We start from the raw sequence: 25841 nt of genomic DNA, 5'->3' as shown, positions 1-25841 counted from the left end.
GAAAGGAACTGGAAGCCAACCACAGCATCCCTGTCATCCCCAGGGCTCATCCTCTGCTCCCTGCGCCATCGTCTGTCTCCTCAGCAGTGGCTGCAGACCTCTGCTTCAGTTCTTTTACTCTGTCACCCCAGTTTCCCTTCACCTTTCAAGGGAGAGAAGGCAGCTCTCGCCTGAAACCTGGTGACCAGCAGTAGGCTCTGCACCTTCTCTATGAGGAGTGTCTCCAGCTCCTGTTAGGAGCCAGGGTTTTCCTGAAGCCGTGCTGGGAGGGCAGGAGACCTGGAGGCCAGGCTGCCACAGTTGTGACATTAGTGATGGCCAAGCGGCAGCTGAAACATCACTTGGTCAACTGTTGGGTGGTTGCTGCAAGGGCAGCGTCTCATTCAGGCCTGTAACTCTGTTCTGGCCCCTTCATGGACGAGGAGACTGGAGCTGGGAGGTGAGCCACTATCCTGAGTGGACGGCAGGGGCAGACCACCCAGCTCTGCCCAGAGCCAGGCTCTTGAGCAGCAGGCTGTGTGGGGAGCCTGTGTGCTTCTCCCGCCACTCAGCTGAGGAACGGGATGGACTGGATGCCTCGGCGAGGCTGCAGTGCGGCTTAGAGGGCCTCTTGGGCAGATCCTCGGCCACGTACGCATTCTCTTCCTGGGCTCAAGCCTTAATGTTCTCTAGATCCTGCTTATGAAATGTGGATGGCGATATCTATGCTGCACACGCTCAGATGACAGAAAGTTGTATTGCGTATTTTTTGTGCATGTGGATGTTGTCAAAATCTAAAGCCTTGTAGATGGCAGTGAAATGGAGAAGGTTTTTGAGGGCCATTTTCTCACTGGTCTGGTGAGGAACTAACAATTACAGCAGGCAGCCAGCAGAGGGCCACCGAGCCTCACAGATAAAGCCTAGATTCGGGCTTCCCAGAGGCCAGCCCAGACTGGCGGGCCCATCTCTGAACTTCGGAGTAAACTCCAGCAGCTTTGGTATCAAGATAGAGCCAGTAATTTCAGAAGTACTGGTACAGAATCCAGTCACCTGATAGTCGGGAACACGTGTAGTCTTGCTCTGAGCGTGGGGCAGAGGATTGTGTGGTGTGCCATTGTGTGTAAAAGAGGAACCCACTGGCTCCTGCGGGAACCGGGAAGAGAACGGAAGCGGTTTCTCTAACCCCTTCACAGCGCGGCTTCCCCCTGCTCTGATTTGTGCTGGTTTCTGCTGCAGTAACCCGCATGGCCTCTGCATGTGTGGCCCTCGCTCTGGGCTGACCCTTTCCTGGGAAGCCCTGAACGGCTCTCCGGGACAGTGGACGCAGAGTGAAGTGACCAGACACACCTGGCAGAGGGTGAAGCTGTTTGGCTCTTAGCCCACAGTGGGAGCAGTTGAGTGGCCAGATTCCAGACTGGTTATTGTATCCTGACTGTAGGTGTAGTGAAAAGCGCTTAGAACAGTGTCTTTATAAGTGCTTGTTGTTAGAATCTACCAAAAATTGTTTATGGACCTTTTTTTTTCTGGACATACCATGCAGCATGTGGGATCTTAGTTTCCTGACTGGGGATTGAACCTGAGCCCTTGGCAGTAAGAGCAGGGCATTCCACTGGACCATCAGGGAATTCCCTGTATGTGGACCTTTGAATCGTGGCCTGGATCTTATATTTCATTCCTTCCCTCACCCCCGAGCCAGATTAATAGTATGTCTCTAAATAGTATATGTTTGCCCTGAAATGAACACCTTATCAGTTAGGAAGTAATACCAATATAAAATACAATTGTTTTTAGCTTCTTACACCATCTAGGTAACATCCGAGTGCCCTGAAACTTGGGCGGGCGGCCGGGCTCCACGCATGTGTGTGTATGAGAGAGAGAGAGGTGTCAGTGTTTTATTTAGACTAGGCTGCTAGTTAGATATTCTTAGGAAGATCTTTGCACAGGATCTGGTTTGTTTTGGCTTGCTTTTGTCTGGCTTTGTCTTTAAGAAACAATAACCCCTACCCCCTGGAAACAGGGGCCTCAATTGAGAGTATATCGGGCATTCTCTGGTCCACTCTGGAGCTTCCCAGCTGGGTGCACACCTGCCATAGACCCAAGGTCAGCCTTGGAACAATAGCACAGGACGATAGCGGGAGGGGAAGGACTTTGAACCAGAGCGCAAGGAAGGCTGGAGGCTTTTCTGCACAGCCTGGCTGTCACAGTACACTGTGGTGTGTCTTTTATTTCTTCCCTAGTTGTTAGGCCTGAAGTGCCCTTCTTCCATAAGAATAAGGACTTAGATTAGACCAGCTTTTTCCAGCACAAGCCTGTTCTTGCCGACTGCAGACCTATTCCCCGTTTGTGGCCTCTCAGGGTATCCGGGGCTCTCTTTGGGTCCCCAGAGCACCGTTGGTGCTGTGGTGGCCGTGCAGACAGGCAGACGGGACTGGGCCGAGGCCTGGAACAGACTGAGGTTCGCTCCACACGCGCGAAGGCTCCCGGGAAGCGGCCACTGGCTCTGCTGCAGGCGCTGTGGCAAGGTCCTGACAGGGCGTGTCTTGTCTCGGAGCCATGCTCATTTTTTTGCACCTGCTATCAACACTTTTCCTGTCTGCTTGGTTTTGTGTTTAAGTCTGCATAAATTTTTAAGGTCTGAAACTGGGGGAAAAGGAATTTCTTTGAGATAGAGGTGGTGCTCTGTGCTTTATGATCTGTGCGGGCCTGCTTCTCTCCTCCATCCATGGAGGTAAAGCCCAGAAAAGCCACTCCCCTCGCAGAAGCCTCGGCTCCTCGAGAGTCTGTGACTCCCTCACGTCTCTGCAGGGCCCAGGATTGACAAGCTGATGGGCGGGAAGCACCCAGTGCAGTGACTAGCCCGTAGCAGCTGCTTCATAAGCGGTGCCGTAGCCAAGTGTTCGAGAGGCGCTATTATTTTAGAATTATCACCTTTCGGTTAAATTGTGGGAGTTCTGCTATCACATATGAAGCTACCATGTCCAGACACGAGCCGTCTTACATCCACACTGCGTTCAAGGCTCCCTTCTTTGTGCTCCTGCAAGTGGGTGTCAGCCTTTTTTGAACAGTCTTCCCAAGGATTTCTTGTCTGGCAGATTTTTCTTGTAGCCTGTGACGACTTAGGGTTATTTATTTATTGTTTTCCTCTAAACTTAGCCGTACGGAAGAATTTCTTCAGAGTCTTTTCTCTCCCCATTTCACTTGGCCTGGACTTTGTCTCTGGTCTGGAGCCTTGGCCTCTTGCACTCAGCCCCTGACTCTCTTCCTCCTCCCAGTCTGCCTTAAAATGTCGTCAGCCTTGCTGTTCCTTAAACCAGACCAGGTCCCCCACCACCACCTGCCTCTGTTCACACACATGCCTGTAGCTGAACCTCCCCCGGGACCATTCTCTTCCCTGCTTGTCCTGCTGCCTCCACAAAGCCCTCTCCCGTCCGCCCTGCTCTGTGGATCCTTTCCACACGAATGACCATATATAGTCAGGCAGGTAGGCAGGTAAGCAGGCAGAGGCCCTTCTATACATACCCTGGGGCTCCACAGGAGAATCTCAGGAACCTCTCTGATTTCAGCCTGCTTCCCCCACTCAGAGAAGGCTGGCCCCAGATGCAGTGCTGCCCACAGGTGGAGTTTGGTGTTGGCGAGAAGGCATCTCTCTCAGCGCAGAGTGTTGAGGAGACTGGTCTCGGGAAGCCCCTGCAGAGCGGAGCGGAACCCACCCTGTGCGTGTGTGTCCCTGCCCCACTGCAAGCGGGCGGAGGCTGATAGGCACCCCACACACCGTGTCTCTCAAGACACAACAGACCTATAAATGCAGCTTCTTGGGCGAGGCCCAGGAAGTCTCAGCTGTCCTGTAGATTTTCTGACCAGGAGATCCCCAGAGGTCAGATAGAATCCAGAGAGAGAACCTCACGCACAAAGGTCCTCGCACCTCCAGTCTAGACCATCTTCCCAGCTCTCCTGGCAGCCTGTTGCCAAGTTCTCTCCGCGGCCCTCCTCCACCCTGCACTGTGGCCGGGGTCAGCACGGCAGCCTCCTCGCAAGTCTCTGCTTCTGGCCTCTGCTCCATGCCTGCACCGGCGTGGTCGTCATACCGAACACACTTGGCCATGTTGTCCCCCTGTGTGAAACTCCACCGTCCCCGTGGCTCTGTGGATGCACCTTAGGAGGCCTTCCATGAACGGCCCTGGCTCAGGGCGGCCTCACCCGGCTCCTTTCCTGCCGTTGAAGTTGGTCAGTAGCACAAGCTCTCTCCTCACGCTTTGCCTTGGGAGGTGGTATATTCTGAGGCTGGTTGCTTTGCTCCTTACTAAGTGCCACGAACATAACTCTTCAACGTGACCATTTTGTGAAGTGAGGTCATTAGTAAAGACAGGAGTAACTGATACAACTGCAAGATTGCCGGGGCTTCCCTGGTGGGGCAGTGGCTGGGACTCGGTGCTCTCACTGCGGGGGCCCTTTACTGTTCTGAGTGGTGAGTGGTTACTATAAGGAAGGAATTAAGAATGAAAAACAAAGATACTGACAGCACCAGAGCAGGCTGCCACTCAGGTTCAACCCCTAGTTGGGGAACCGAGGTCATTCAAGCCACGCAGCATGGCCGAAAGAAAAGGATTGTTACTCCCCCAAAGCCAACTGTACTTAGAGGCCCCACTTCTGGGAAGCCACATGTTCATCCAAATGGAAAATAAATTGGTGGCACTCTCCGTTTTCTGGGACTTAGTCACAGTCTCCACAGTCTGTTCCCTTCTGTTCCCCCAAAAGCATGACTTAGAGCCTCCACACGTACGAAGAGGATGGAAGGACAGCAGTGTGTGCACAAAGGTCAGAACCTCTCTGGACCCACCGCAGCCTAATGTTTGGTCACCATTGAAGCCACTCTGTTAATTTGCAGGGGTTGTCCTAACAAAAGATCAAGACGGAGGTGTCGGCACATCTGGTCTCTTCTCAGCCTCTCCCCGTGGCTCGCAGACGCCGCCTCTGCCCGGTGTCCGCACGGGGCCTTTCCACTGTGGACATGTCGCCCATGTCCCTGTGCACACATACCCTTCTCCCGTGAGCACTCCAGTCAGGCTGGCTCAGGGTCAGCCCTCCTTTCAGCCCGATCCCCACTCTGACGGCCCCTCTAGATAGATTGTGAGCTGCGGGGAGTCAGGACTTCAGCATCCAAATGTAGGAGGAAACAGAATTCAGTCCATAATAGCTGCCGCCCCAAAATGTGTCTTTTTTAGCCTGTGTGGTTCAGTTGAGCAAGCCATAGAAAACTGGAGTGGTTATACGGGGCTCCCAGTAAGTCACAGACAGGTCTCTGAGAGCTTCAGCAGGCGCGCCCCCAGTGTTTCCAGGTTGACCAGCCTTTATCCAGGCACACAGGGCAGTTACTGCTGAGCCCGAGCGGAGCGGAGCTTGGGAAGCCTGACAAAAGGCAAACGGCTGCTGGTGAAGTTTTACCCAGCTGTCCATCTGTTGTTGTTCTGAGTAGTTGCTGAACAGAAGGAATTAAGAGTGAAAAACAAAGACACTGGCAACACCAGGGCACCACTCTGGCAGCTCTCTGCAGGGCCAGGTGTCCACACAGTCGCTGCAGCCTTTCTAGGGAAGGGGCCTAAAGTGGGGTGAGGGACATGCTTCCTACTGGGTGACCTTCCACGCTCCCTTCCTGGGCTGGGCTCGTCTTGCCTGCAGGGAAGGCTGTGGACAGGCTCCTTATATGGCCAGCAGTACAGGTTCCCCCTCGGTATGCCACGTAACTGGAACGGAGAGTCGGGGCCATGGATAAAATCTAAAGACAGCTTGAGAAAGTTGAGAGGGAAGTCACATTTGCAACGTACTGTGTTTCGAGACCCATTTCAGCACCTTAGTTGCACTTTTGCTCACAGAGGTCACCTTTGGGTTTTTGAACGTGAAGAAAACGAATGGAAAAGTGGGGCTGGTGGTTCAGCATGCTTCGGGGGCAGATGATGGGACACACCATCGATGAAGTTCTCCCTGATCACGCACTTTTTCACAGTGCTTCAGATCCTAAGGTCTGTTTATACTTGAGTGACGAACTGCGCTGAACACTTTAGTCCAAGAATAAGTAAGCGAGAAAATGAAGGGCCGTTTGTCTTTGTCGGCAGTCAGCTCCGCACTCTCCCTGGTTCTGAGTGTCTCTTCCAGGCGGCTCCCTCAACGTGGCGTCGGGTGGGCCCCGCCTGCATGCTGGCTGGGCCCTCCCCTGCACGGGCAGGCAGCCTCTGTGGTCAGCGAGCGTGTGCTCGGTGCGGTGGGCTGTGTGCGGGCCTGGGGACCCTGCACCAGCATCGTGTGTGTGCACGGCGCTTCCCAAAGTGTACTGCCCACCGTCGCGTTTTCAGCAGAACATTTAGCAAATCTGACACTTGTAGACCCCGGTTGACAGACAGAGCTGCGGCCTCACTGCCGGCCCTGCCTCACCTCGCTCGCTCGTGCTGCTTCGTCCCCTGCTGCCGCGTGCTCTGATGGCCTTTCCCTCGAAGCACGACGAAGGGGTGATTTCATGAGCATGGGGCATGCTCTGCCACTCTCCATAGCCATGTTGAAAAGAACGGGTAATGCATATAGTCAGCTTCCCTAAAAATTGCCAGTGGTGAAAACTGATCTCCTAAAGATCTCTGATTACCTGGTACTCTCTTGTCTGAGCAGAAGTGTCAAAAGAATCAGCAAAACCAAGACCTGTATAAGGAGAGGTCTGGCCTTCTCAAACTTTACTGTGTATTCGCATCACTTAGTAACCCTGTCAAAACACAGATCTGCTTGGCAAGTCTGGAGTGGAGCCTGACTTCTGCCTTTCTGACACGCTCCTGGGAAAGACGGTGCTGCTGCTCCTCTGAGGAGTAAGTAACTAGGTAACCATCCCCCGAGGAAGCCATCTGTAGCCACTCGTCTGCATGAAAGTGTTCTCTGATGTCATTTATAATGTTCTGTCCCACAGAATTGAAAATCACTGATGAAACTGCTCTTGTTCCTAAGGGAGAGGACTAGTCTTCAGTTGGATAAAGAGCCATGTGGGCATGTCAGTAGGGGTCTAAGGGTAACAGTGCCTGGAGACATAGGATGGTTAGCGTGCTAACCAAATGCATAGTGTTCTACTGTTTGCCGTAACAGATTATATTTGAAAGAATTCACACCGTACCTGGAGCGGCCGAAGCATGTGGAGTGGGAGTGTGGCGGGCATGCAGCATCGGGAGGGAGACCGCGCCGGTTGTTTCTGCATTGAGACAGGTCTTGTTTTCCTGTTCCCATGCCTCGCGAGTTGGAACTCTTCCACTTGCATTTTGCACCACGACCTTGTGTCGAGTGACGTTTCTTCCTCCTTCTTCTGATGCTTGTATTCAGTCATGTTGCTTGGGCCCAAGAGAGGCCTTCCTTTCTGTCACACTTAGGAGCAAGGCCTGGCGTGCTGCGATTCATGGGGTCGCAAAGAGTCAGACACAACTGAGCGACTGAACTGAAATGAACTAGGAGCAAGGAGGGAAAGGTTGAAAGCTTAGGAGCAAAAAAAGAGAGAGACATACCCACAGGGCACCATGTGCTGTGACTTTGGGCTCCACAATCACTGCCGATGATGATTTCAGCCATGAAATTAAAAGGCGCTTGCTCCTTGAAAGAAAAGCTATAACCAGTGCAGACAGCATATTAAAAAGCAGAGACATTACTTTGCCAACAAAGATCCGTCTAGTCGAAACTGTGGTTTTTCTAGTGGTCATGTATGGATGTGAGAGTTGGACTGGACTATAAAGAAAGCTGAGTGCCAAAGAATTGATGCTTTTGAACTGTGGTGTTGGAGAAGACTCTTGAGAGTCCCTTGGACTGCAAGGAGATCCAACCAGTCTGTCCTAAAGGAGATCAGTCCTGAATATTCTTTGGAAGGACTGAGGCTGAAGCTCCAGTACTTTGGCCACCTGATGCAAAGAACTGACTCACTGGAAAAGACGCTGATGCTGGGAAAGATCGAAGGCGGGAGGAGAAGGGGTCGACAGAGGATGAGGCGGTTGGATGGCATCACCGACTCAATGGACATGAGTTTGAATAAGCTCTGGGGGTTGGTGATGGACAGGGAGGCCTGGCCTGCTGCAGTCCGTGGGGTTGCAAAGGTCCAGACACTACTGAGCGACTGAATTGTGCTGACTGACTGTGTGCTGATGTAGAAAACAAGCCCCGAGGAGCACCCGGCTGCGCTGCCGCGCTCTGATCACCAGGACTCAGAAGCACACAAAGCAGAGGGGAAGGGAGCAGGGAGGAGGGGAGCCCCCTGGGGCCGGCCGTAGGAGAGCCTGTGCAGGCCAGGCGCCCACCGGAGGTGCTGCAGTCGCCTGTGAACCCTTGTGCTCCTCCAGGGAGATCTGCAGAGTGGCATCTTTGAGAAGAGACTGCCTGTCGCAGTAAATAGCAACAGATGCTTCCTTTTATTCTCCAGGCCTTCTGCTACACTGTTGTCTTTATGCTTTTCACCTGGGGCAACAGGTGGGATGCCTTGAGCTTTAGAAGTGGAGGAAAATCCAGTGGGACTTTCCAGTTACCAGCCTGAAAATATACCTGAAACCACATCATTTTCTTTTTTACTGGAGTTTCTGAAATAACTTCCTGTGTGTCATTTTTTTCCTCCAGTCTGTCCACCCAGCATGCTAAGCCATAAAATCTCTCCAATAGAGCAAGTCTGTGTGTCTGTCTCAGGGAAAAGGAAGAAAAAGGAAACTTGAGAGACTTAATTGTCCCAAGGGGTCCAAAAACGAGTGAGTGGGGGCCACATTCAAGGGGACAGCAGCCTCCACAGGGGAACGCTCATGCGTGACCTCTGCTTCCTTATAGAAGTCCAGTTCTGCAAGGGGAAGTGAGCGCCACTGGAGAAGGAGTGGGATTGAGGGGTCAGCAGAGAGGTGAGCAAGAAAATGAAGCGATGCCGACATGCAGAGCCCATGCAGGCGTGCGGGGAGGCGGCAGCCGCTGGAAGGGGTCGGCCCGAGAGCTGTTGCTCCCTGTCCTGCTCGGATGCGCTCTGGCCGTTCCCACCCCACCCCTGCTGTCCCTCCAGGAACCTGCTGCTCTCCCAGGTTTTCCAGAAATTACCAATCTCGTTATCAGAAATAGTCAGAGGAGCTGTGACTGACAGTTGGGACAGCTGTGGAGGCTGTCCCTCCTTCCTCACACACTCTGAGGCCTAGCTGCCAGCCCTCAGCCCAGCCGTGCTGGAAGGTAGGGCTGTACACCACTGTGGGTATCCATGAGGAGTCCTCTGCTATAAATTGGAGCTAAAGTTTGCAGCAGCCAGGACGCTGCTGCCAGCGTGGGGTCTTGGGTTATGTGAGCAATGCAGTGTAAGCCATCAGTAACGAAGAGAGTGTGAGCCAGGAGTTATCTGCGTGTTAACTAGTGGTGAGCGGGGCTCAGAGTTGAGCCAGTTCCTGGTTCCAAGAAGCCTGACACTACAGGGCTTTGGATTCCTGTCCCTGTAGGACTACAGAATGCCAGAAATTCTGTCAGGAATTGTGCAAGACTTCACTGGAGAGAAATGCAAGTAGGATGTGTGTCGATACTCCGGCAGAGAGAGCTGGCTGTGATGTTGTCAACTAGCCCAAAAGAGTGATTGCCAGCCCCTCGAGCATAGCAGTCTCAGCCACTCTCTTTCATCCGTCATCTTTCCATTTAAGAAACCTAGTCTAGTTACCTTAAAGGCCCCACCACTCAGAAGCTTCCTGTTTCCCCCTTCTCTGCCCAGGAGCACCCCAGGACTCTGGAGCACCCCAGGACTCTGACCTGTGCCCCTTTGTGTTTGTCCCCACTTGCCCGGGGTGACCTCATCCAGGCTGTCTTAAATTCCTTCTGCATGCCAGAGCCTTCCACATCTGGACTCCAGCCCCAGCTCTCCCCAAGCTCCTAGCCTAATGAGTTCAAACCACACCGCCAAGAACTCCTCACATCCCCCACATAAAATCTAAATCTGTTCTGTTTTCTTCAGGAATAACTCCATTCTTCTTGAGTCCTGGGGGGAAAACAGCATGATTACAATAATGTCCCCATTTTCTAGTTCATCGAATATAGGAATATAGATGAATCCAGACCCCTCTTGATTAATCCCATCAGGAAACATCATTTGTTATTACAGTTGCAGATACTGTGTCTCTGTAATGTCTTTCTTTTTAGGTCTTGTTTTCTTGACAAGGGTTTCATAAGAGTACACTGACAACTTCTCATAACCATGGATCCTAAAATATTCAGATGAGTATGATGAGACCTGCATGCTCGATGTAAAAAGACTGTAACATACCTGTTCTCCCACTGCACTAATCTCATGGGTTGGGGTTTGTGAGAAAGCCTGTTAATGAGAACTAACTAAAGATGTCCTGGTCAGAGAAGCTTGTCATCTGGTAAAATGAGAAGATGTGGGAATTTTTCTCCTTCACCCTGGTATCTAGAGACTGGTGTTGGTCTGTATAGTCTGGAAGTTCCACCCTCAGGGAAACTGAACACGGAGTCGGGGGGTTGACCTGATAGCCTTGCAGCCCCTCGCGCTCGTCTCTGGGAACAGAGGGTACCACTCGCCATACAGCGTTGGCCCAGTAGGCAAGGATTATCTGGCTGGTAAAGGGCTGTAAGGTCAAGCCAGGGCAGATTTCATAATCATTACCATTTTTGAGAAGAATTTCCCACAGCTGCCTTTTTTCATCTTCCATACTGAAATAGTGGCAGGAGCTAATCAGAATAGCCTTTGATGCCTCCAAGATAGTTAACATCCCAGCCTGCATGCTCTGTCCTCCAGGGCTCACCCTGGAGATTGACCTTCAGATCAGTCTCTTTTTATGTGAGACCCAGTTCGGCAATGCTTCGTTATCTAGTCTTCAGCTCCTTAACCATAGAAGGGGAGAAAGGAGGAGTACGTGGGGGCAGTCATAGAAACAGCAGTTTCTATAGCCAAACAAACGTGAGGACTCCAAGGGCCCAGCAGCCCTCGAGTCGGGTAAGGATGGCTGTGGTGGATGCCTGTGGCTTTGCTGGTAACAGCTCAGAGCGACTGGCATATACTGAGACCATAATGCGAGTTACCAACAAAAGGGTGAATTGTGTCCTCGTCACTCTTAAGAAGTTCATCCCAAATGGTTAAAAAGTGAAAAGGGCATGCTTCATTCATGTTGCTGCAGATAGCATTATTTCATTCTTTTTGTGGCTGAGTAGTTAGTGTTCCGTTGTATATATGTGTGTGCACCACGTCGTCTTTATCTGCCCATCTGCCAGCGGACACTTAGGTCGCTTCCATGCCTTGGCTTTTGTGAACAGTGCTGCTGTGAACCTTGGGGGGGTGTGTATCTTTTCAAAGTAAAAGTTCCTGTCTTTTCTGGATATGTGCCCAAGAGTGAGATTGCTGGATCATGTGATAACTCTCTTTTTTAGTTTTTTGAGAAACCCCCATTAGGTTCCCCATAGAGACTGTATCAATTTACCTTCCCTCCAACAGTGTAGGAAGGTTCCCTTTTGTCCACACCCTCTCCAGCGTTTATTATTTGTGGACTTGTTGGTGATGGTCATTGTGACCGGTGTGAGGTGACACCTCATTGTAATTTTGATCTGCGTTTCTCTAATAGTGATGTTGAGCATCCTTTCATGTGCCTGTTGGTCATCTGTCTTTGGTAACTTTTAAAGTTGCTCCTCTCCCTTCTCATGTCTTTAACCCATTTTTATATCAGATTTTTGTTTTTACTTCCCAGTTTTTGCCGGTTCTCTGTGCGCTCTAGATATTAATCTGCTTTCAGTTTTAAGTGTTCCAGATATCTTCCAGTCAGTCACGCATCTGTTACCCTGTCTGCGGTGTCTTCCCTGGGATGAGACTACTCCGTTCACTCAGTTTGCCTTTGTAGTGTGTGCTTTGGGGGATGTGTTTAAGAAGTCCTCTCCTCACGAAAGAGCAGGTATTTGTCTGTGTTCTCTTCTGTCAGGTGTAACATCTGAGAAGGTGTGGCTTCTGGTCGACGCCTTCCCTGTCTAGAGAGCCTGACTGGCCTGTGCAGCACAGCTGTCAGTCCAGGTCTCTTTGGGGATGACTGTTCATTTTATTACGGTTATATTCAGCTCATGGCTCCTCTGCTAGGGTGTGAACCTCTGTGGGGTGGGAAGGAGGGGGCGGTACAGGCTGAGGGAGCAGCCACGCTGCCTTCGGGAGACACAGGCCACTGCAAGGGGCCTGCGGGGCCTCCTTCTTTGGAAACTTCTGCTCCTCAGGCGAAGGGCCGGGGTCAGAGACCTTTGTGAGCCATCCTGCCCAGCATCCACCGAGGGTGTTGGGAACTCTGAGTCCTGCCACTGGTGCTGGGACCACTGCCAGCTGTACAGAGTGCCCCCTGGAACCGCACCCACCTTAGACTCAGCCCTTCCGCTAAGCGGCCCAGGTCTGAGGCCCCTCCTTCCTCGTGTGCTCAGACCTTCCGGCGCCGCCTCTGCCTGGTCTTGAAGCCCAGCTGCATACACCTCCCCGCCTGCTGCTGGACCAGACACATTCCTGCTCAGGCCTGCATGGCGGGGTCTGGTTTCTCTGCGTTTCTGGTGTACAGTGCATCTGTAAGTCATCCTCTAAAGAAGCTTTTTGGTGTTTGAACGGATGGATGACTGACTGAATCCTAAGTTGATGGCTTTCAGATTGTTTTGACTGTGACTTATAGTAGAAATATATTTTACCATAAAATCAGTACAAACATAAACATGTATATGTATAACCAAAGCAATAGTTTTACGAAATAAATACCTGGCATATGGAATGCACTCTTGTATCTTTTTTGTTCTAGTTTTTTAAAATCCACTTACTGTATTTTACTAAAATAATTTCATAACCCAATGGATTCTAGTCCATAGTTGTATGAATCATAGCTGTGAGGAGCTGGTTCCCCAGACTTGCCTTGTGTTTCGCGTCTACTGTGAGCAGAGCCCTTTGGGCTGGGCTTAGTCACAGCCTCTGCCCACCCGCCCTTTCAAAGCTGTGAGCACAGCACGAGGCCCGAGAGACCTGGGGCCCAGGTGGAGGTGTGGCTCCAAGACCTGTGAGCTTGCGGGGGAGGGGGCCAGTGGAGGGGGTTTGAGGACTTCACTCACTTAAGTCCTTTTTCAGAGAACCCTCTTTAACCTGTTTACTCTGGCTGCGTGCCAGAGTCCTTACCCCTGTCTCCCAGGCCCCAGACACCCCGCCCTTCTTCAGCCCAGTGGCCTTTCCACCTCCCTCCTTGCTATTCCCATGGCCTGGAATCCCTCCCCCCAGACATCACAGAGCCTACTTCCTCTTCTCTGTTAGGTCTTTGCTTAAATACACCTTCTCAGAGAAGCCCTCCCCCGCCACCCACTTTCAAATTATGAACAGCAGCCCTCTCTGCAACGCAGCGCCATATTTTCCTCCTGAGCACCTATAATCTTGTCTCACTGTGTTTTACTTATATGACATATGGTGACCTTTCCCTGAGTAACTTCTGGGAAGGTGGGCGACTTGTATCTGTCTGTTTTATTCCCCATTACCGAGCGTAGTCATCAGAGTATATTAGGATGTGCCTGCTGGCGTGCCACGGGTGTTGCTGATATCGTCCCCACGGTTCTGTTCAGTGGACATTCTAGAGGAAGTCATACCTGAATAACTATTAATTCTATGAGGAAATTGGTATTTTGTGGTTATTTCAATAAAGGTAAAATTGGACTTCTATTATTCCTGGACACCCGGGAGTAATTTACATTTACATTACATCCCACTGTTTCTTAGAAGTCCTGGCTTCGTAGTACAGTAAAACGCAGGCAGCCATGGCCTTAGTATAATGGCCTTTCCCAGTCAGTGTTTCAGTGTTACCCTCTCCTAGGGAAGATCCCCTGGAGAAGGAATTGGCAACCCCACTCCAGTATTCTTGCCTGGAAAATTCCACAAACAGAGGAGCTTGGTGGATTACTGTCTGTGGGGTTGCAGAGTCGGACCCAGCTGAGCACACCCAGCGCTCTCCCAGGCAGCCCAGCTCTCTCCATGAGTCTCCGTGCCTTCACAGCTTCCTGTCCCTAGGGGGCAGCAGCAGCACAGAAACCAGATATGAGCCGCCTGTTCTGATTTGTCACCTGATCTCGGTGAATCCGAAAAGAAGGGCTGTTGGGCTTCCGTCTAAGCTGCAGGAATGAGATTTGGAGATTTCTTTTTTCAGAGTCTCTTTCTGTGCATAGAAGTGGTAGGGTGTGCACCCAGTGCGCACATGTTTTAAATTCCTATAGTTCTGTGTGTGTGCCCATCCAAAAAAAGGAACACTATGGAGTCTTCCCCAGAGAAACCCATTCTGCAGTAATGTTGCCCAGAGCTGTTGCCTGGCCACACCCAGATTTTAATTTCTGCATTCAAAAATCAAAAGGTTCTTCTGTCTCAGAGAGATTATTTAATTTGAAGGATAGTGAGAAATCTCTTAGGAGAGCTTGGCTTCTTGTAGAGGCATGATGTAATCCAATAATTATAAGACATCACCAAAAGAATTAATGTTTGAATTTTGTTCGTCCTTAAGAAAAGTAGGCCCAGGCAGGCTGGACTTGTCTTGTTGGGGTGAGGGGTGGGCAGGAGGAGCCTGTGATCTGACCTCAGGTGGCCACTGACCTTCCACACCCCTTGGGAAGAGGCTGACTGACTGTGATTTGAGTCCTAATCCCTCTGAACTAGAGACTCTCACAGGCAGTGTACTTGGTGAAGCTCCTTTCATTGGAAATGAAGAGAGATCCGTTTCCACATATGGAAGCTATAGGAGAAAATTGACCAAGAATATCTTACTTTAAATGCATGCAGTACTTTCTCAAGCACCTTCTGCAGGCATTTGGCCGTTAACTTCTTGGTAGTAACCTATCTGTAAGTTTTGTGCATTAGCTTGGGGAAGGGTTTTAAGGAGCAGAGAAAGGAATGCAGTGCAAAAGGCATAACCGATATCCTTAAGGCATAAACTTTGATGGACTAACTTGAAGTTGTCCCACATGTAACTTGACTTTGTCGTAAAACCATCACCACATTTTGTGTAATTTTAAAGAAAAAGATGTGATAGGGTTCTTTGGGGGGAGAGATCAGTTTACCTGGAGGTTCCGTGTGCCTTTTCCCACGTAAAATGCAGAAGCCCCCAGAACAGGGCAGGCTAGCCGCATTTGTAGCTCTTCATGGAGCGGAATGTGCTTTGTCTTGCCCACCATCGTCTCTGTAGTTTTTCATCCGTTCAGCCCCTTGTGTGTGTCAGACCTAGTGCCAGGCCCTAGAAATCCGAAGATAATTGAGACATAGTGTGGAAGATTATAGGCTCCTTTCAGTCTGGACTTTCTGCTGCCCTAGTCACCAGTGGATCCCCGTGTGGCTCACAGCAGGCACTCAGGGGATGGCATTTTTTAATAGATGGACCCTCCGCTCCAAGCCTGTCTGTAGTGATTAGCAGGGCATAGACTATGCCTTCAAGGAGTGCCTGACCCCTTGGAGATGTGATGTAATCAGATAATCACGAGGCACTATTAAAGGTTCTGTAATAGCATTGAAGCCAAGGGCTCTGGGGGTACAGAGAAAAAGTACCAGCTTCTGACCAAGTCAGTTGGGTTTCCCGGAACCCCTAGTATTTAAAATGAGAGCTGATGAGTACGTGTTGCCAGCAGAGAAAGGACACCTCGGCAGAGCTTCGCGAGGCTGAAGTGTCAGGTGTGGAGCCCTGGCAGGAGGCCAGCGGGCTAGCCTGAGTGCTGGCTCGGAACGGGCGCGCCCTGAACAGCGGCTTGTCTAAGCATCTCTCCTGCACCGTCCCGCTCCCCCTCCTCCAGCAGATGCCCTTCAGCTGTGAGCTGCAGCGCCGCCTCACACACCTCCCTGCACTTCTGCCCTTCGCCTGGCTTTAGTTCCCCAGATGTTCCCTGTCTTCTGACAGGGCGGACATTTTACCTGGGTGGTGGTCCGCCCACTCCCCCCCCCCCACCAATATAGACTCTAGGAGGGCGGGGACTTCGTTTGTTCACCGGCAGTTTGCTGAAAACAGTGCTGGTCCCCGTGGCAGCTCTTGGCGAAGGAGGAGCGGGGAGGTGTCCCTGCTCCGCTCGGTGCAGAGTGCTCCAGGGCAGCCTTGTGGTGGCCGTGGTCTCAGCCACTGCCACCCGCAGGTCCTCACCCCTTCTGGTCCTGGCCACCTCTGGGGAAGTGAGTGGCAAGTATTTGCAAAGAAAGGCCCTGCGGCTAGTTGAGGGAAGGACCAGGTCATTGGTAGTTGGTTCTGGTGTGGAAAGCTCATGTGTGTACATCTAATAGGAATCTCAGGACACACTTCCAGAGATGAAGCTGGCGGAAAGCAACGAGAGCAGCTACTTCCTCACACGTGTCCAGCCCGGGATTGCCCTGTGGTTCGCGGATTCCTCTCATTATTATTAAGAAGCCGTGTCCTTGGGTTTACTCCTAGTCCATCCTGCCTCTTCATGGGTCCTTCCCAGCCCTCCAGGAAACGGGGGAAGCAGGCATCCTGTGCAGCTGCAGCTGGGTGTCCACCCCCCGGTGCCCTGATGCCCAGGATTCTACATGACCTCGCTGACCCTTCCTCTGTGGTTTCCCCTACATAAGATGCTCATACCCTCATGCCCTTGGGTTTCCAGTGAGCAGTGACCTGTTCTTGCTCACAACACCGTGCCAGGAGGCAGTGAGAACAGAGTGGATTTGAGCAGACTTGAGTCCATAGCTTAATAACCTTATGAACAAGTTAATTTGCCTCTCTGAGCCTTCCTTTTCTCATTTACTTAACCAAAAAAAAAGGAGGGGGTGAATAATGGCCAAGTAGTATTGCTGTGAAGACTGAATAAAATGTGTATGTGAACAGCCTGTACCGGAAGATGTGTAAGTCTGAAACCTTGAGCCAGGGAAACCTTGAGTGGGATATCTGAGTTTGAGACACTTTTTAAAGATGGTCCCTACCATATAGATGACATTTCAATGAGAAACTCATCAAAGAGCCAAAGCTGAAAAAACAAATCTCCTTTGTAAAGTCAAGTCCCTTTCTGAAATCATGTAGGGAAACTGGCCCTCTTATTCCTGACCAGAAATGATAGATGTGTAGCCGTTTGCCAGTCACATATCAGCCTCACTGCTGCAGGCTCATCGCTGGCCCTGCTGGGTTAAGGAACAGAGTCGTGGAGGTCTGTGGAAGCTCAGAGAAGGCAATGGTGCCCACTCCAGTCCTCTTGCCTGGAGAATCCCATGGGCGGAGGAGCCTGGTGGGCTGCAGTCCATTGGGTTGCTAAGAGTCGGACACTACTGAGCGACTTCACTTTCACTTTTCACTTTCCTGCATTGAAGAAGGAAATGGCAACCCACTCCAGTCTTCTTGCCTGGAGAATCCCAGGGATGGTGGAGCTTGGTGGGCTGCCGTCTGTGGGGTCACACAGAGTTGGACACAACTGAAGTGACTATGGAGAAGGCAGTGGCACCCCACTCCAGTACTCTTGCCTGGAAAAGCCTATGGACGGAGGAGCCTAGTAGGCTGCAATCATGGGGTCGCTAAGAGTTGGATACGACTGAGTGACTTCACTTTGACTTTTCATTTTCATGCATTGGAGAAGGAAATGGCAACCCACTCCAGTGTTCTTGCCTGGAGAATCCCAGGGACGGGGGAGCCTGGTGGGCTGCTGTCTATGGGGTCGCACAGAGTCAGACACGACTGAAGTGACTTAGCAGCAGCAGCAGTTAGGCCCAGAACTGAATCCAGACTCTAGGGCTTGTTCTCCAAGTTGTTTACAGGGCCCTTGTCCTGTGTGTGTTGGGGGTGGGGGGGTCCCTGCAAAGTCCTGCCGCCTAGCAAGGCATCCCTCCCTCCGCCATGAGCAGCCAGAATGGTCTTTTAAAAACGTAAATTCGATCATTGCGCTTCCCACCCATCACCCTGGCTTTCCAAATACCTCCCTCCTCCTCCAGTGGCTGCACCAGGGTTAACCACTGTCCACTCTCCGCTCTCCCCCTTGGGCTCCAGCTAATATCAGCTCCCTCTGCCCTGCAGATGAGACAGGCCATCCCCCACCCCCATGCCAGAGCCCTCCCCCCTGCTCCTCCCTCTGCCTAGAGCACCCTTCCCCCAAATCCGGCTCACTCTGCTCATCCCTGAGGGCTCAGCTTCAGCACCGTATCCTCAGGCTTTCCTGGTCCCTGGGCTGATTCTTAACTCTGCTGCTTTACAGCCCCCTGTGCTTTTCCTCTGAAATGTTCCTGCCACAGTTGCAGCTAGATACCCTGTGCATTTAATGTTTTCTTCACCAGAACATAAACCCCAAGAAGTCTGACTTGCTTATTGCTGTATCCCCAGCATCTGCTATAGCCCTTGACAAATGATAAAAATTCAGCAAATATTGAGAGTGAATAAATAAGCTAGTCTAAAATTAAACTTGTATTCTCACCTCTACCACCCACCTCACTCGGAGCTGCTTCTCCTTCTGCAGCACTCGATCCAAGTCCATGCTTCCAGCAGCCCAAGCCCACAGACTCTTCCAGTTTCTGCTTAACTGTCTTCCTGCCTCTTGCTCGGCCCTTCAGTCCATCATAGCTTCTGGAAATGCAAGCCCAGGCAGATTGCTGCCCTGTCTGGTTCCCTTCTTCCATGACTGTCCGAGCTCGAGAGCAGCAGATGTCTGACTTTGTGATTGCTCTCTCTATCGGGGAAGAAAAGTGTATACAGCAGAATTCCCCCCAGAGTGTATGGGTATTTATTTATAAGTTACATGTTTGTACTACTGTTGTAACATACATTGCAAAATATAAATTTAGAAAGTGAAATAAATGCTTTTAAATTTAGTTTAAAACATTTTTTAATTTAATGATATGAAAAGCATTCATGCTCATTAAAATATTAGCACATTGAATATGTTTGATAGTTGAAATGCTTGAGAGTCTGGTTCTGCCCTTTTTTTTTTTTTGGCCATGCCGTGCAGCTTATGGGATTTTAGTTCCCCGACCAGAGATTGAACCCATGGCCTCAAAAGTGAAAGCATGGGGTCCTAACCACTGCACCACCAGGGAAGTCCCTGGTTCGCATATTTTACAGACTTCAGGCTATTGGAGCTGGGCAAGGCGCTGCACTAAAAGATGTCAGTCCAAATGGGATATTGGTTGCTTGGGTGTTCTCATCACTCATAATACTGGTTTTATTCAGTCCCATGAACATGCCACCTCCTCAGAGAATCCTTGTCTGACTTCGCCCCTCCCCCTACTCTGCTGCCTCTCGTGTGCCTGTGTGTGTGCACACGCACACGTGTGTACACTGGTGTGCTTACCTGCACTGTGCTGTACTCGGTTTGCTCATGTATCTAACTTCCTCGGCATCCTTACCATAGAGAAAACAGAACTTCTCAAATTTCCTCGGTGACAGGAAGGAGAGCCCGCTGCCTGTGCCTGGCTCTGGCTTTGCCAAGCTTTACTGATTCCAGGGGTTCTAGCATCCATCTCGCTGTCTGCTTTTCTCTCTCACTATGAAACTCTCACTGGGTTTGGCTAGTATCTGTGTGTCATTTGGGTCCTGAGGTGGGGAGAACCAGTGACTTTGACAACTGGAAGACACGTGTGGCCTGAATGCCCACAGCCCTGTGGCTTCTAGAGTATGCCGAGCATCTGTGAATGGCCACATGCCTGGGCCTCAGCTTTTATGAAAGAGTTCTGAGGATTTACAGCCCCATCATTCTTTTGAGTACCTGAGATGGCAGGGCAGAGACTTGGAATTCAGAGATTCTATTTGAATTGGCCACAGCCCCATACCCCATATCTTAGGCTTGCGACATCTCTCCCCAGGAGAGTAAGTCTGGAAGTTTCCCTGAAGGAACAATTCAGAAGTAAGGGAGCAGCTTATACTCTGTTCCGCTTCTGAGACAGAGCTGGAGTCAGGCAGGTAAGATGCAGAGTGACAAGGAACGCAGTGGCTTCAGAGCAGGCCTGGGGCGTGGCGAGCACTGAGTCTGGCGACTTGGACCCTGGTCACCCTGGGTCTCCTCTCTCAGGTTCTCTGCCACCAGCAGGAGGCCCTGCTATGTGTAGACGATGACCTGGGGCACCATCTGCTACCTTTGGGGAAGCTGTTTCAATGGAGAAATGTCAGCTCCCTGACAGGGTCATCTGAAACTAAACCCATTAAACATCTTCTGCCTTACCCATTAAACATGTAAGCAGCAGAAAATGGATGAACAGAAGCCATCGAGTGCTTTCTTCATAGTGCAAGGTTAAGACCTTAATGAATAGGCAGATCACCTTGAGGCATCTTGAGCACTAAAGGGCAGCATAAAAACTTGACCAGAAATCTCTCTGATACCATGAGGAACACTGGCTGGTAGCTGCTCCTTAACGAGGTAACCAGTATGTGCACGCCTTCCTCATCAAAAAGGAAGGAGCTGACTTCTCTGTGTATTTGCGATGGTGATGAATTCAGCTGCTTCCTCCTGATCTGAAATGCACAAGGGTGATGGAGAGTCTCCCTGATTAGATTTGAGAGCCAGGATGTGCACGTCGCGCGTGTTTTGAAGTTCCTTGTCAGCTGTGTACTCTGCTTTACAAATGGTCCTTGGGACTTTCATTAACCTTACTTTGAATAATTGACTATCTTCACGTTAGAAGTGTTCCAGAATATTCCTTCTAATACTGTTTAAGCATTCGTTGCATTTAGGAACAAAGCCTAGCTGTACTTGAGAGGATTACCTCTTAGTAAAATGCACACTGTGCTTAGAAGAGAGAGTATGTTGTGAAGAAACAACAGAGAAAGCTCCAAATGTAAAAATCCACCCAGCCTGCTATTTGCTTCTCATATTTTAATTGTGGGTTTCTAGTCTCTTCAAAAGACATTTCATTTTATTCGTTGGGACCCCTGATGCCTTCAGCGAGAAGAACATGCCTGAAAATCCACACATAGACCCACAGGAGAGCCACTGTGGTGTTGGAAGTGAACAGTGGCTTCACGGTGACCCCTCACTCCCAGCTGGCTCGGCTTGGCCAGGCCACCTTACTGTTGTGGGCCTGTGCCTCGCCTGGAAGATGGGCTCTTCCCTGTGAGGAAGGCCCCATGAATTAGTAGCTGGGCCACCAGGAGTGCTGGAAAGCTCTCTCGACGCTATGCACTGTTTCCAGGCTGTTGCTTCTAGTGGGTGACTAGGTTGGTATTGTTTTGAAGGTTAGGGTCTAGATACCAGCTCATCTGTCCTCCAGCTGTTGTTTATCCTCCAGTTTCCTAGAATAGTCAGACACAAGGGCTTTTAAAAGTGGGTTTTGTGCTGCTTTATGTTTGGGTGTATAGTAATGAAGTCACTACTGACTGAGCTTCTGTTTGCTGACAGATGTAGGTAGTAGACCAGACAGCATCAGGACCTTTTGGAAGCAACAGCATTTAACAGACAATCTCTGACCAGCTCCTCTCAACCCCACCCCCACCCCATCCCGTTGATTGAAGGCTTTTTATGAGAAAGAGTTATTCAGGTTCTCAGTTCTTCATGAACTCCATTCTGTTTCTTTTTAAAATTTTATATTTTAATTAGGTAGTGCATTTATGTAACATACAGGGAGCCCACAGCCCACTTTCTAGCCACTCAGGATAATCAGTGCTACCAATTCTTCGGTATCCTTTTGGGCTGACTTTTGTATATCACCATATTCTCCCACCACCACCTTTTTTGATATAGAAATGCTACTACAGATAATCATCTTTTAAAAATCAGCAACCTGCTCGTGTTACTTCCATGCTTGACACCTTTTGACGCCTCCCAGCACTCTTAGGATAAAAGTTAGACCAATAATCAGGTCCTACAAAGCCTCACTTGACTTCACATTCCAGGATGTCTGGCTCTAGGTGAGTGATCATACCATTGTGATTATCTGGGTCGTGAAGCTCTTTTTTGTACAGTTTTTCTGTGTATTCTTGCCACCTTTTCTTAATATCTTCTACTTCTGTTAGGTGCCTACCATTTCTGTCCTTTATCGAGCCCATCTTTGCATGAAATGTTCCTTTGGTGTCTCTAATTTTCTTGAAGAGATCTCTAGTCTTTCCCATTTTGTTTTCCTCTGTTTCTTTGCATTGATCCCTGAGGAAGGCTTTCTTATCTCTCCTTGCTATTCTTTGGAACTTTGCATTCGAATAGGAATAGATTTCCTTTTCTCCTTTGCTTTTTGCTTCTCTTCTTTTCACAGCTATTTGTAAGACCTCCTCAGATAGCCATTTTGCTTTTTTTGCACTTCTTTTCCATGGGGATGGTCTTGATCCCTGTCTCCTGTGCAGTGTCACAAACCTCAGTCCATAGTTCATCAGGCACCCTGTCTATCATATCTAGTCCCTTAAATCTATTCCTCATTTCCACTATATAATCATAAGGGATTTGATTTAGGTCATACCTGAATGATCTAGTGGTTTTCCCCACTTTTCTTCAATTTAAGTCTGAATTTGGTAATAAGGAGTTCATGATCTGAGCTACAGTCAGCTCCTGGTCTTGTTTTGCTGACTGTATAGAGCTTCTCCATCTTTGGCTGCAAAGAATATAATCAGTCTGATTTCATTGTTGACCATCTGGTGATGTCCATGTGTAGAGTCTTCTCTTGTGTTGTTGGAAGAGGGTGTTTGCTATGATCAGTGCATCTTCTTGGCAAAACTCTATTAGTCTTTGCCCTGCTTCATTCCGTACTCCAAGGCCAAATTTGCCTGTTACTCCAGGTGTTTCTTGACTTCCTACTTTTGTGTTCCAGTCCCCTATAATGAAAGGACGTCTTTTTTGGGTGTTGGTTCTAAAAGGTCTTGTAAGTCTTCATAGATTGGTTCAACTTCAGCTTCTTCAGCATTACTGGTTGGGGCATAGGCTTGGATTACCATGATATTAAATGGTTTGCCTTGGAAACGAACAGAGATCATTCTGTCATTTTTGAGATTGCATCCAAGTACTGCATTTCAGACTCCTTTGTTGACCATGATGGCTACTCCATTTCTTCTGAGGGATTCCTGCCCGCAGTAGTAGATATAATGGTCATCTGAGTGAAATTCACCCATTCCAGTCCATTTTAGTTTGCTGATTCCTAGAATGTCGACGTACACGCTTGCCATCTTCTGTTTGACCACTTCCAATTTGCCTTGATTCATGGACCTAACATTCCAAGTTTCTATGCAATATTGCTCTTTACAGCATCGGACCTTGCTAGAACTATCGCCAGTCACATCCACAACTGGGTATTGTTTTTGCTTTGGTTCCATCCCTTCATTCTTTCTGGAGTTATTTCTCCACTGATCTCCAGTAGCGTATTGGACACCTACCGACTTGGGGAGTTCCTCTTTCAGTATCCTATCATTTTGCCTTTTCATACTGTTCAGTATGAAAAGGCAAAAGCATCACTAAGAACAAAGCTAGTGGAGGCAATGGAATTCCAGTTGAGCCATTTCAAATCCTGAAAGATGATGCTGTGAAAGTGCTGCACTCAATATGCCAGCACATTTGGAAAACTCAGCAGTGGCCACAGGACTGGAAAAGGTCAGTTTTCATTCCAATCCCAAAGAAAGGCAATGCCGAAGAATGCTCAAACTTCCACACAATTGCACTCATCTCACACGCTAGTAAAGTAATGCTCAAAATTCTCCAAGCCAGGCTTCAGCAATACGTGAATCGTGAACTCCCTGATGTTCAGGTTGGTTTTAGAAAAGGCAGAGGAACCAGAGATCAAATTGCCAACATCCGATGGATCATGGAAAAAGCAGGAGAGTTCCAGAAAAAAACATCTATTTCTGCTTTATTGACTATGCCAAAGCCTTGGACTGTGTGGACCACAATAAACTGGAAAATTCTGAAAGAGATGGGAATACCAGACCATCTGACCTGCCTCTTGAGAAACCTGTATGCAGGTCATGAAGCAACAGTTAGAACTGGACATGGAACAACAGAATGGTTCCAAATAGGAAAAGGAGTACGTCAAGGCTGTATATTGTCACCCTGCTTATTTAACTTATATGCAGAGTACATCATGAGAAACACTGGGCTGGAAGAAGCACAAGCTGGAATCAAGATTGCCGGGAGAAATATCAATAACCTCAGATACGCGGATGACACCACCCTTATGGCAGAAACTGAAGAGGAACTAAAAAGCCTCTTGATGAAAGTGAAAGAGGAGAGTGAAAAAGTTGGCTTAAAGCTCAGCATTCAGAGAACGAAGATCATGGCATCTGGTCCCATCACTTCATGGGAAATAGATGGGGACACAGTGGAAACAGTGTCAGACTTTATTTTGGGGGGGCTCCAAAATCTCTGCAGATGGTGATTGCAGCCATGAAATTAAAAGACGCTTACTCCTTGGAAGAAAAGTTATGACCAACCTAGACAGCATATTCAAAAGCAGAGACATTACTTTGCCAACAAAGGTCCGTCTAGTCAAGGTATGGTTTTTCCAGTGGTCATGTATGGATGTGAGAGTTGGACTGTGAAGACAGCTGAGCACCGAAGAATTGATGCTCTTGACCTCTGGTGTTGAGAGTCCCTTGGACCTCAGTGAGGTCCAACCAGTCCATCCTAAAGGAGATCAGTCCTGGGTGTTCATTGGAAGGACTCATGCTAAAGCTGAAACTCCAGTACTTTGGCCACCTCATGCGAAGAGTTGACTCATTGAAAAAGACCCTGATGCCGGGAGGGATTGGGGGCAGGAGGAGAAGGGGACGACAGAGGATGAGATGGCTGGATGGTATCACCGACTCAGTAGACGTGAGTTTGAATAAACTCCGGGAGTTGGTGATGGACTGGGAGGCCTGGCATGCTGCGATTCATGGGGTCACAAAGGGTCGGACACGACTGAACGACTGAACTGAACTGACAAAGCCTCACACAGACAGGCTTCAGTGGGCCTCGCTAGGCCTATTTTCAGTATCTGCAGTCCAGCTACATGGACCAAACTCACCCAACTTCCTCTGCAAGCATCTTACTGTTCCTCTGTCTGGAACACGATTCTCCTTTTGCTTTCTTGACTCATCTTCCTAATCTCAGGCTCCACTTCCTCAAGCCTTCACTGGCCCCCAGGCCAAACAAAGCTGATAACACCATCTTTTCCTTCATTGTACTTATTACGGTGGTGATTTCCATTTATGGAAATTACATTTGATTCATGTTTCTTTAAATTCTTGTTGTTGAGGTAAGATGGTTTCCAGCATATATGAGAATATTTTGTAAACTGTGACGGGTCCTTGAATAAAAAGTAATACTTTTTAAAATTTATATTATAAATGGAGTTAAGCTATGGAGGATGATAGCCATGGTTTTGAGGGAGGGGTGGCTGAGGAGATGTCTCCCGTAACGACCCCTAGTGATCCTGGTCTAGATTGTCCTTTGGTTCAGTTTTAACACAAGTGGTGTCTGCCAGACCAGTGCTGGAATAGAGGGTGGAACCAGCCCTCAAACAGCTCACAGGATTTTAATTTTAAAAGCCCAAGACCACATAAATCGATCCTCTGGGTTTTTCAGGCGACTCTTGGAATTTTTAGAAAGCCTTATACAAATTGGGTGATGGGAGCAGTGCTTTATTTTGATCTAAAGAGCGAAAAATTTCCCCATGGTTCCTTCTAATGATTCTTACTTCTTCTGTTGAGAGATGTCTTAAGAAATATCCCTGCTGAAAGGGAGAGCAATCCTCCAAAAGAATTCAAGCCAAGTGAAGCTTGTTTCACATACCCTCTTGTTGAATGGAAACGTATATGGTATCTGTTCACCAAGAGCTGTCTTTGTGTCTCTCCTTTATCCCCAGGAAACCTGTAGGAAGTGTCAAGGACTCTGGAAAGAGCACAACGGCCTCACTTGTGAGGAGCTGGCTGAAAAAGATGACATCAAGTACCGAACGTCTATGTGAGTAACATGGTTTGGGGAGCCTACTGACTGATTCTCAA

The 25841-nt window shown here is 49.4% G+C and overlaps 1 protein-coding gene across 2 annotated transcripts in view; it reads left to right on the top strand.

Annotated features, from left to right (window-relative positions):
- Positions 1 to 25841, top strand: part of RNF216 (ring finger protein 216) — a 112616-nt gene that overhangs the window by 62019 nt on the left and 24756 nt on the right. For both annotated transcript variants that reach the window (XM_068967735.1, XM_068967733.1), the window contains exon 13: positions 25703 to 25800. In XM_068967735.1, the coding sequence (XP_068823836.1) occupies positions 25703 to 25800 (98 nt within the window). The remainder of the gene's footprint in view (positions 1 to 25702; positions 25801 to 25841) is intronic.

This window comes from Capricornis sumatraensis, chromosome 3 (assembly GCF_032405125.1).
Source record: "Capricornis sumatraensis isolate serow.1 chromosome 3, serow.2, whole genome shotgun sequence".
NCBI classification, from domain to species: domain Eukaryota; kingdom Metazoa; phylum Chordata; class Mammalia; order Artiodactyla; family Bovidae; genus Capricornis; species Capricornis sumatraensis.
Note: the sequence above shows the minus strand (reverse complement) of the source record. Positions and strands in the feature narration are given on the sequence as shown.